This window comes from Amblyomma mixtum, chromosome 2 (assembly GCF_055824585.1).
Source record: "Amblyomma mixtum isolate Tamu chromosome 2, ASM5582458v1, whole genome shotgun sequence".
Taxonomy (NCBI): domain Eukaryota; kingdom Metazoa; phylum Arthropoda; class Arachnida; order Ixodida; family Ixodidae; genus Amblyomma; species Amblyomma mixtum.
In genome coordinates, this window is record NC_143013.1 from 31,934,942 (window position 1) to 31,947,095 (window position 12,154).

General features: G+C 45.9%; 1 protein-coding gene across 2 annotated transcripts in view; it reads left to right on the forward strand.

Moving 5' to 3' along the window:
- The window catches only part of cher (filamin A protein cher), a 57,234-nt gene that overhangs the window by 14,776 nt on the left and 30,304 nt on the right, over positions 1–12,154 (forward strand). For both annotated transcript variants that reach the window (XM_089571014.1, XM_089571015.1), the window contains exons 9-15: positions 1,237–1,342; positions 3,937–4,110; positions 5,229–5,365; positions 5,958–6,144; positions 8,477–8,647; positions 10,139–10,419; positions 11,264–11,453. In XM_089571014.1, coding sequence (XP_089427140.1) covers positions 1,237–1,342; positions 3,937–4,110; positions 5,229–5,365; positions 5,958–6,144; positions 8,477–8,647; positions 10,139–10,419; positions 11,264–11,453 — 1,246 coding nt within the window. The remainder of the gene's footprint in view (positions 1–1,236; positions 1,343–3,936; positions 4,111–5,228; positions 5,366–5,957; positions 6,145–8,476; positions 8,648–10,138; positions 10,420–11,263; positions 11,454–12,154) is intronic.

Genomic DNA, 12,154 nt, shown 5'->3' on the forward strand with positions numbered 1-12,154 from the left:
TATCGATCGCCGAAGCACGGCATTCATTACGCTACCATCAGGCGTTCCTTCATGTGTTTCGTAAAACAACGCCGAACACAAGTATGAAAGGACGATTGTTCTAAAAAAATCTGCATGTGTTATCGGCCAGGGTTTTTATGGTTTTTGTTCAAACCATGTAAATGTGCCGAATAAACGGGATAGTTTGATAACCCACGCAATAGCTTCGTTACGGTCCTTTACTGAATGATAAAACGTGACAGTATGTCAGCAACCCCCCTCCCCCGAAAGCATCACGGATAGACCCAGCAGTAATGCGTACTGCGGAGATCCAGCGTAGGGCTATCATCAACCTAACCTGAAGATCGTAAATAACGTAACCATTTGACTTTTTCACTCGTATTTGAGAATTCTTTAAATGGCAGTATTTCGCATCCGGTGTTCCGAAACCCTGACTGTCGTCACATTTCCGTCCAGTATTTGACTTAACTCCAGCGAAGCCTATACTTAACCGCGGATATGTTGGTTTTGTATTGCTGCGATGGTTAGAGAGACCTGAGGTTGACACACATGGGAATGTAAATGTGCATAAGACGTATGTAAAATGCATGTGATGTGTCGGGTGGGTGGACAACCTTGCTCGGAAGAAGCCACAAAAAAAAAAAAAAAAAACGGTTTCGCCCTCGCACTATGACCTTGCAGTACAAACCACCTGCTATGTAGCGTGTATTCAAAACCACTTAAAGTAACCTGTAGTCGCCAACCGCACGCCAGAGTTTGTTCGGTTCGTAAAGATGCGCTGAATCTTTCCTGCGTCGTATCAGTGACGTTGTTCTCGCGGATTTTGTTATAATCATGCAGGCTGGGTCCTAAGCTTTGCCAAAATATGATTTTAGCCTTGTCAGTAGTCGACGAACTGTAGAGACGAGTCATGGACGCAGCAAGCGCCTGGTTCTTGAATAAAGTCTGTAACTGAGCTTAGTTCGCACCTACGTACAAAAGTCCCTGCAAATTTTGTTAAACAGTGTGTCGAGTTCAGCTCGCCCGGCTATGAACAATACAACAATACAGTAATGAACAACGCATTCGAAAGCGAGCGAGTGTCTATAGCGTCTTCATACCTAACCTTTGCCAGTCTTCGTGCTTCCATCTAAATGTCAGTGCGTTCACATAAGAAAAATGCATAACCCTGTGGAATCCTAGGCAAGGCCTAACCAATAAGCCTTTGTTTCGTTTTGCCCTCCGCTCTGTTCGCAGGTGAGCGTGGCGGTGAACGGCAAGGATGTGCTGGGAAGCCCCTTCAAGGTGCCCGTGCAGCCTCACGTCGACGCCACCAAGATCAAGGTGGAAGGCCTCGAACCCAGTACGTTTTCCACACCATGTTTGGTTCGATGTTGAGATTATGGCAGTGGACTCAAACGACGGAATGTCCCGCTTCTAGAGCGAGGAAATATATCGCGGAAAATAGGTTCTCTTCTGATTTATTGTTTTTCAGTAACAAATTTGTTTAATCCTGTCCACAATATCCGTTTGTCACATTAGTATGCAAGGGGGCTACTCTGGACACCGAGTATCGTTAAAAGCAGTCACCATAGTAAGACACCGATGACTGCATACCGACCCGTTGCTTACTGCGTGAGTGGAGAGTAGCCAACGGTAAATTTCTGCATATACGATTGCAAGGAATATCGAGTACACCTGAAGAGCGGAAATCCGACAAGAAAATTCCATGGAGGTGCATGAAAAAGAAAGGAAAGCTAGCAATGTACAGACACATCGCCTCAGCCCAATATAGCCCAAATTTTAAATTCTAGATTTTGCAACGAGGAAGTTTTTTTCTCTCAATAACCTCGACACATATAGCAATAACCAATTTTGTGGTTATCAGAAATTTTAAAATGGGCCACAAATCTTTCTTTTTCTGGCCCTTTCTATATGGCACAAACACCTGTTTTTTTTTTCTCCGGCAATAAAGCCTTCGGTTGCTGCGAGAACGTACAATAAACAAAAATAAACATTCATACAAGCCTTATTTTCTTAGTTCAAAGCTTTTAGACTTTCCTGACTGTACTTCTCTCTAGCTCGTTATACGTTAAGCGATGTGGGCTGGGCAATATTATTCTTATTTCTTTTGCTCGCACATCTTAATTTCTGTACTTCTCTCGCACACAGAGGCTCTAGAGTGCGTTGATTATTATAGGAAATGATGCCACCCAGCAGTAATTTGTGGACGCCTAGCGACGTGTGCACACATCAGCGCCTGCTGCTCTGTGTGGCAGCGTAGGCGGAGTGCGCGTAAACACCGGAAGGAGCGGCATGTGCTCTAGCAAAACTTTGGCGGAAGTTAGGACGGCCCGTTGTCACTGACAGTTTCCTTCTACCGTCCACGCGGCTGACGGAAGGCATGCATCCCTCCATTGTTCAGATAAAAACACAAAACACGTGCTCTTTTGCAGTCACCTACGACCGCGTTGGAGAAGAGGCTGCCTCTTGTACTCTCTTTTTTAATTTAATTTTCGTTCAATTTGAGCTCCCCATAATTCCAACAAAATTTTGAATTGCTTCAACTCAAAGTTTGAGAGTCGAAATAATTAATATTGTCTTATTATTATTATATTATTATTATTATTCCATCCATAGCAAACTTAAAATTAAGAGAAGGCAGGTTGACGTCTCGGTCTCCAGAAATTTGGAAGGTTCCTTTTTTGCGTACAAATTTTAGCCGTCAAATGTTAGAGTATTCCCTTCCATCGTTACTTAACTATCTTCACAGTCATAACATCCATTTAGAAAATATTAGCATGTCAATGTTGAAGACTTTTTTTTCGTCATAATAGAGATGGTACCTTCACTAAGAATTGTATAATGATGATGTATTTTTTTTCCTGCTTTTATATATGTATTGTGCCTATGCTATCTTCCGACATGAAAATGCAATATTCTTATTTTGCTATTTTGCTTCAGTTCGTGCAGTGGCTTTGCACATTCATTTTTTTTTTGTGTGTGTGTGTGTAGAGTGTGTTTGGAAAATTAATCACTACGTTGCGCAACCGTTGTATGCCTTGTAAAGAGGGGCTTGAACCTCGTCAAGTGAACTATTTTTCACTTTTGTTCAAGCCCCTACCGCTTTGACGGAAATAAATCATATCATATCATATCATAATCGTCATCATCGTACCTGGTGGTGGTGGCTCAAGTGTTACTAGAAAAAAATTACAAGGACATCTTGTTACATTGCGTGTTGGCAGTGCGATGGCACCCGAAGCAGTTGATGCCTTTACCGGAAGTGTCTGGCGGGGCTTATGAGACCAAGGTCGCTCTTTCCCGAGCAATGCGGAGAAGCAGCTCCGGGAAGCCTCCGTTTTGCACACACAGCTCTTCGGGAAGCTATTTTGCACATAGACCTACCCTTGTCTTAGTCATTTTCTTCTTTGTTTTGAGCCCATACTACTTCGCCACCTGCCATGGTTGGCAGACGCCGGCTTCACACAACACGTCTGATGACGTTACTTCCCTTCATCCAATGGGCGTGTTGCTGTCTTTTGACGCCGCGGGATTTTTCTTTGATAAGGCTTTTAATGCTATCGCATTTAAAGCACGCGTTTTCTTTTACTGGCCCCCAACACTTCACTTCCAGCTACGTGAAGACAGTTGGTGGTCGGATGTAAATGTTCAGCATGCAAGCCGTCCAGGGTTGACCTTGACCTCGTTACTTTCTATACTATACTATACTATACTATACTATACTATACTATACTATACTATACTATACTATACTATACTATACTATACTATACTATACTATACTATACTATACTATACTATACTATACTATACTATACTATACTATATATCTATATATACTATACTATATACTATACTATATACTATACTATATACTGATACTATATCCATTTGCGTTGAAGCCGCTTTTCCCTCCTATCTGACGTCACGCAGCGGTGTTCCTGGAGGCCCCAGCGCAGGTGGTCATCGACGCCCGGGCTGTTGCCCCCAACAGCGACGCCCGCGTCACCTGCACCCTGAACACGCCGTCGGGCAAGAAGATCCCCATCGCCGTGCAGCCCAAGGGAGACGGAACCTACCGCTCCGTCTACATACCCCACGAGGAAGGTGCGTGACTCAACTGTTCCCACTCTTCTCGCGTGAACGTCGGGCACCGACGTTCCCGTGACATACTACGACGTAGTGTTGTTTATCCAAACTCAAGAGTAAAATTTTTCGTTGAATAGCTAGTTTGGTTGGAATTTAACTCGTGAGAATAAAGGGGTCATGTTTGCAACCAGAATTTCCTTAATTTTAACATGTCTGAGTTGCCTGTGTGTTCAAAGCTTCGTCCGCTATATGAAACATTCAGTCAATCTAACAACACACAGCAATACAGAACGGTGTCATTAGAATTCTGGGGAAACAAAGTCATAGGGCATGTTTTCAGTAAACATGCCCTATGACGTTTCTTTTAAACCGTGCGCTGTGACGTTGTGTGGGTGACTACCATAGTGACAACTAGTGTTTATTTCTTCATGAGTCCTGCCTGTGCACGGGTTCACTATTCTACACACCTTTCTCCGCATAGGGTTGCTCTTAAAATGACGTTTTTCGTTAATGGTTTTTATCTTTATCATTGCATCAAAAATCCCATAATGGAAAAGTTACGTTCAATACTTACGTTATGCTATGGCTATGTTTTAAAACAATGCGAATTTTACCATTGCATCAGAAATGACGAAATAGAGGAGTCACGTTTTTAACTCTTGGCGTTAGAAACACTCATTTTGAACCTTCCACCAAAGCACGCGTAGAGAAATTCTGAACAGACTCGAAAGGAGTGCCCAAGAAGCAGTGCGAAAGTATGCAAGAGATTGTGTCCTGTGTTACCGCATACTACACCTTACTATCTTTCTTAAAAAGTCCCAAACCAGTGCTTGCATGAACTGTGGCACATGTACACGTACGTAAAAGCTAGCAGTGTCACCTTCATTTCCAAGGCCACAGTGGCGCTCCATCAGCAGACTCGACGGCTGCTATGGTCATGGACGCAGTGGCCAGGAAACCTTTGTAAAGCAGTGTGCATCGCGTTCACCGTAGCGTCTGCGTAATGGGTTATGTCCTGCGTTGTAGGTAACCGTGCATCAAAACTTTTACGTGCCGTACCCTATACCTTGCTGTTCAGTACGTAACCAGTGCCTAAGTTGTACCTAATGGTCACTGTGCCCCTCCCTGCCCCACAGGTCCCCACGAAGTGGAGCTAACCTACGATGGCGTGCCCATTCCGGGATCCCCGTTCAAGACGATGGCCGTCAAGGGCTGCGACCCGTCCAGGGTCAAGGCGTACGGACCCGGACTCGAGAGGGGCGTCCTCGACCAGGTGAGCAAGCAGGCAGCCTTTTTTTTTTACCTCCTAAAGATCAGCAGTGCCCGCACAGGATTACACATGACGTCTGCCTCAGCAGTCGGCTCATCTGTTGTAACGACCACTGCTGCGATCGTTTTTGAATTTCGTAGTAACATGAGCAAAAAGTTAATACTTTAGATGATCAGTGTGCTGTGCAGGTTAGCCCATGTACAGCTTCCTCCACTGTGAAGTGGAACAAAGTTTGAGCATTCAAGTAATGATTCCTCCATCACTAAGTGTGACAAGCAATTTTTTTTCTGTTTCCTGACTAGTTTTCCCCTTGATGTATAATATCCAAAAAGTCAGTTTAAATTTACTACAGAAATAAATTCGTTTTTTTTTTGTTGTGAAAACTTGGTCTTCCATATTGGAGGGACCAGTACCCACTACTTACAGCAAGTAGCGTGAAAAAAGAAAGCTCCTATGCGACGAGTATGTTGGTCTATTTAAAGTAAGCAGTACGCTGTTCAGAAATACCTGCGACAGCTCCGCAGAGCATGTATAGTGTTCTCTGTTGGGAATGTAGCGTAACAGATGCTCAACAACTGCCCGCGCGTGTTCGCAGCCTAACCGCTTCACGGTGGAGACCCGCGGCGCGGGCCCCGGCGGTCTGGGGCTGGCCATCGAGGGCCCGACGGAGGCCAAGATGACGTGCAAGGACAACCGCGACGGCACCTGCACCGTCGAGTACATCCCCTCGGAGCAGGGAGACTACGACATCGCCGTCCGTTTTGCCGGAAAGGACATCCCTGGTACGGCGATGCTACCGGGACACGCTGCTAAGCGTGTACTCTCGATAAACTTCTTTAATGTCCGCACCGGCCCTACTGGGCAATTATTCTTACGTAACGTAATTTCGCCTCTCCCAACTTTACACCGTCCCAAAAGTTGAGGCTATACACTCTAAACATGAATACACCCATATGGGAGTAAAAAGGGAGAAATATGTCCTCTAGCACAGTGCGAAGAGAACAGTTTACTCCCTTTTTGACTCCTTTCTGACAGTATACTGAGTCGCCATGTCCCTTTTCTTCCACACCATTTCGCCTCGGCGCGTGGGCATGCTCCATGGCTGCTTCTCGTTGGACATGTCCAAGGCATAAGCAATGAGTGGTAACAAAATAAGTGAACACTGTGCTTGAGGGGATGTGTGCAACCTTCTTTGATACCAACCGGCGTTAACGGTAGCGTTCGTGGCCTTAAAGAGAAGCTGAAACGGTTTTTTGAGAATTCGAGATTATTCAAGAATTCTAATCTGTCAAGCTTCTAGATAAAGCATACAAAGTATTTTTGAACTAGCGTTTAAAATGGTGTCATAATCATCGATTAAAACCGCGACGATGTTTAGGCTTCTCCTCACTACTTTGGAAGAGCGCGAGGAAACCCGGCTGTGACGTCAATGTTGCCGAAATTTCAGATGTCCGCTGCTTACGCCTGCATGCTGCTGTGCGTCGTCAGATGGGGCCAAACATTGCACATGAGTTTCACCTTCGATGGCGTCAGTTTTCTTCCATGGAATAACCGTTTCTTCGCCGGAAATGTAGTGCCGTCATACGTGACGTCATTATCGGGGCCTCTTCCCGTCGTTGTGTACTTCAGAGAAACCTGAACGCCGACGACAACTTTTTTCGGCGATTACGCCACCATTTGAAATGCTAGAGCAAAACGATTTCGCAGGCTTTAGCTGCACATTTCGCACATTCAGCAACCTTAAACTCATTCTATAACCGCTTCAGTTGCCCTTCACCCACTAGTGATTACCCGATCTCTTTGCTTGTCGGCTTAGATGAATTAAAATTTCTTCCAGAGAGCATGAATGAGTATGACGGTGTTTCGTGCAGGATGGCCATTTCTCGCCATCAGAAAAAAACATTCGCACTTTTCTCTTTGCTACGCCTTGAAAGTAATTGCAAGTCGCCGCATGTGTCCCATATAAGGTATGGAACATTAGATGACGTTGACTTAAAAATAATAGACTACTTGCAGTAAGCTCAACTGCTTTGTAATGTATCGCGAAACCTCTCGGGTGCGAAAGGGTATAATAAGAGTCCGAGAACCTTTCTTCTGGAAGGAGGAACTTCACAACGGCTAGTGCAGATTGTTCAAAATTACGCGGTAAATATAACCTGGTACAAATTAACCTGTAACGTTTTCCTCATCATACTCCTCCATGAATGCCCGAGGCATTTGAGAAGAAAAAAATGATTATAAACTATTCATACTACAGAGTTATGCCCGCGCTCGTATAGTGCGATCGCACTGAAAGACCTCACTAAAATATCATTACAGTGACATCACTTTCGCTCATAGTAGTTAATCGCTTCAGTACGCATTAATAATAAACGTTAACATAAATGAATAAATAATGAACATCAATCAACATTTCGAGCGCAGCATCAGCATAACGTTTAGCTTTAAAGTTACATTAATCTTTACCTTGCCGCCGCGGTGGCTCAGCGGTTATGGTGCTCGGCTGCTGACCCAAAAGACGCGGGTTCGATCCCGGCCGCGGCGGCTAGAATTTCTTTGGAGGAGAAATTCTAGAGGCCCGTGTACTGTGCGATGTCAGTGCACGTTAAAGAACCCCAGGTGGTCGAAATTTCCGGAGCCCTCCACTACGGCGTCTCTCATAGCCTTAGTCGCTTTGGGACGTTAAACCCCATAAACTAAACTAACTAATCTTTACCAAGAAACATACAACATTATTTGTTAATTTAACATTAGCAGAACGTTTTAATATAAAGTGCGACGTACTAACTGCGACATTCCATGACTACAGCGCAACGAACGGGACAAGAAGGACACAGGCAGGGACACAACACAGCGCTGTGTTGTGTCCTTGCCTGTGTCCTTCTTCTTGTCCCGTTCGTTGCGTTGTAGTCATGGAATTATGGAACCAACTCGCCCAGCAACTTACCTAACTGCGACGTAGACAACAATTTTATAACATTATTCCAATGCTCGGTACTAACTGGCATCCGCTCACCTGACTCTCCTGCCCACTACTACGTTTACGTACACACGCCAAAAGACGTTCTTTGCTCGATAACAAGCTGCGAATGCCTCTCTCCGTTACCTACGCAGGAAGCCCATTCAAGGTTCCAGTGGACGCTCCCGTGGACCCATCCAAGGTCGTGTCCTACGGCCCGGGCCTGGAGCCGCGAAACTGCCGCGCCAACGTGCCTCAGAAGTTCACCGTTGACGCGCGCAAAGTTGGAAAGGCGCCCATGGCCGTCGAGGTCTCCTCCGAGAAAGGCAAGTACGGCAGGAAGCGACGCAGGAGTGCGCCTGGAGACGGCTTCTCGCTGCCAGCAACGCGGCGAGCGCGAGTGGCGGTCGTAAAATCGTCACTCACTTTTACAGGCGTATAGTGCTTAGGCGTACGTTTTAAGCACGGTGGCATAAAGACAGCGGGAAGGCTGTTCCTGCAATGGAAACCCTGGAAGTATTACAGTCGGTCGCTTATAACTAGTCCAAGGTTTTCTAACATGTCGGCACCTTTTGTAAAAGCTTTCGTTTTTTATGGCTGAATCACCAATGTATAGAGAAGGTCTGTGCTTGGGGAATTAAGCGAGTTGAGTAAAGTTGACTCCTTTGAATATGGTGACAAAAAGAAAAAGAGAGAGGGGGCGAACTTAGTTTGCTATTCCAAGTATAATTAGGATCGGATTGAATTGACCAGGATAATTGTTGATGCTATTTCTTTGGCTTCAATAAAGGCAACGTCCAATCTCAACACACCTAAAGGTTGGCCCATATTATTTATGCGCTTCTGTGCGACCATTAACAGTATATGTACAAATCGAATGCGGCATATACTGTAATTTCTGGCATACAATCCATGGACTCTGCATGTTTAAATATTAGAATTTTAGGCTGCGCTGACAAGCTACAGGTACGAACGAAATAGTGGTCTTGTTTTCAAAATCGCCTATTATAATATACCACTCCCAAAACACATTTAAGTACAACGAGATCTTTTTACCGTCAAGCTTACGCTCTCTTTACGTTTCTAGCCATCGCATATTTCACTGGCTCTACGCATGATTATGCTGACACTAGCAGCCAACTCCATTCGAAAAATATCATGTCTTTTCTCCCTATAACCTGGACACCGGCATAAGGAATGTGCATAGTCTTGCTGCTATCACAACTGGCAATGGCAATATGCTGCTGTGTGTTTCGCCTTGCAGGCACAAAGATTGTGAGGCCAGTGTTAGAGACGTCAGCCATAGAGGAATAAAACAAGAACCAAGCAAATATTAAGGGTGAACATACTGTCATATATAAACGATATACTTTGTTTGCACCGATAAGCTGGATAGTGTTGATAATGACACATTCGGAGACTATATAATTTTTGTATCGATTGGGGGAAAACGCACACACGGCAGAGAAAGCGACAGGCAGCATTGGCGTTTCGGTACTCGTACGAGTCCTTGCGGAGTAAGTGCTGGGTGCGGACAATGTAGTAAAGATTGTTTTTCAACGAGGATTGATCCTACCAAACTATAAACTGGGTGCGGGCTTTTGTCTGAAAATTACGGTATTACAAGTATTCTATTCGGCAACTGTACACTAACGTCATCAGTTCCAATCTTCACTCCCTCCATCTTTCCGTCCTGACCTTTATCTTCCCCATTGTGGAACATAGAGGCACGTTCCTCCGACTGACCTTTTCACCCTTTAAGCCTTTATCCCGCCCGTTAAATGAAGAAGCTGCACAACGCGTGTACGTCCGCGCAGGTCCGGTGCCCCAGAAGCCCACCGTGAAGGACAACAATGACGGCACCTACGACGTGTCCTACATGCCGCCGCCGGAGAAGAGCGACTGCAACGTGCGCGTCACCTACAACAACAAGGACATCCCCAACAGCCCGTACAAGATGAAGGTGCGACCCACCTGCGAGCCCCAGAACGTCAAGATTGTCGGCCTGGATGACAAGCCCGTGCCCGCCAGCATCCCGCAGGAGTTCACCATCGACGCCCGCGAGGCTGGAGTGGCGCAGCCAGAAGTCACCGTCAAGGTGCGTATCGTATACGTGAGCGCTCTTCGTGGAAAAGCATGCCCCTCTACCGTGCACATCGTTTATAATCAACGTCTCCTTAAAGGAACAACAGCCGTAACGAAAACCAAGGAGGCGGACAAAACCCTTAGTGGAAAGACAAATCCTCGCTGTATGCCGCGATCAACGCGGGGTATACTAAAAAAAATAGTAGTAGTAATACAATAACGGAGTAATTACTCATTGACGTCCACCCAAGCGCAGCCACACGGCTACAAAGGAAAGCTATACAGTTTTGTCAGAAGCTTCGCAGTTAAAGAAAAATTCGTCCTGGTCCGGGGTTCGAACCCGGGACCACCGCTTCACCGGAGCAGTCGCTCTACCAAAATCAGGCTGCGCTTGGGTGGACGTCAATGAGTAATTACTCCCTTATTACGAATCTACTCTACCTTGGGGGCTTCCCCTAAACATCTGACCAACACTGTTCCCACTTATTGAGTTATTGATCAATTCGCTCTCGCCCTACCATAAGCTTGCCGTCCCGGTTAGCTCAGTTGGTAGAGCGACTGCTCCGGTGAAGCGGTAGTCCCGGCTTCGAACCCCGGACCAGGACGAATTTTTCTTTAACTGCGAAGTTTCTGAGGAAGCTGTATAGCTTTTTTTTTGTAGCCGTGTGACTGCGCTCGGGTGGACGTCAATGAGTAATTACTCTCTTATTACAAATCTACTCCACCTTGGGGGATTCCCCTAAATATTTGACAAGTAGTAATACAATAATCAGCAGCTAAACCCTTGTGTACAGCCCTATAGTGCTCAAAGGACAAATCAGAAGTCCACAACTAGAGCGTTCCGCTTGTCCGTGCAGGGTCCGGACAACGTGCCGCGCAAGGCACGCGTCGTGGACAACGACGATGGCACATTCCGTGGCCAGTATGTGCTCTCGGACGTTGGCAAGCATCAAATAAACGTCAAATACGGCGGCAAGGAGGTGCCCGGTTCGCCGGCCACCGTCAACAGCGTGCCCACGGGACAGGCCGACAAGTGCAAGATCAGCGGTGAGCTCCCATCAGTTCGTTGTTACAGAGCACGATAGTTGCCACCCGAAACTGTAAAACCACTATCGAACGTGAACTCATACTCATGAGAAACATTAACGCATGCAGTATCAGAAAAATGACTTGTCATCAGATCCCTTCTGCTCTGCTCCGTATAGTAATAATTTATCTGAGACATTATGCTTGCTTGTTTTTGTAGCAAAAGGTACACTAGGCTAGTCAGCGGCGCATTTCGGGCGGTTGTCGCAGGCCAGTACTGCGCATGCGCCGTAACCATGGCAACGGGTTGCCATAGTTGTTAGGCTCCGAGCATGTTATGCTCGGCGCCTAGCGTACCCTTCGCTATGTATATCCTGGCCTAGCTGAGCTAAGCCGCAGCAAATTTTCTTTTTCTCCTTACCTTATTTAACCACGCTTTTTTTCTGACATTTCACAGTGAAGAACTGCGTGTACTCTAGTAAACTAATCATTCGCCAATAACATATCAACCAATAAGTTCCTTAATGTCTCTGTCCTAAGTCAGTCGCCGAAGCGGCATCTAGCACATTCAGAGCAACAAACATTTAAAAAAGGTGCAACTTCACGCCGTCGATCATTCGGGCTATGCTGAAAGGCCAACTCGTGGGTTAAGACAGCGGGCTGCAGTGGCCCACTGAAGCTGGACCATACGGAGGCCCATTTGAGTGCCTCCATGTGACCCA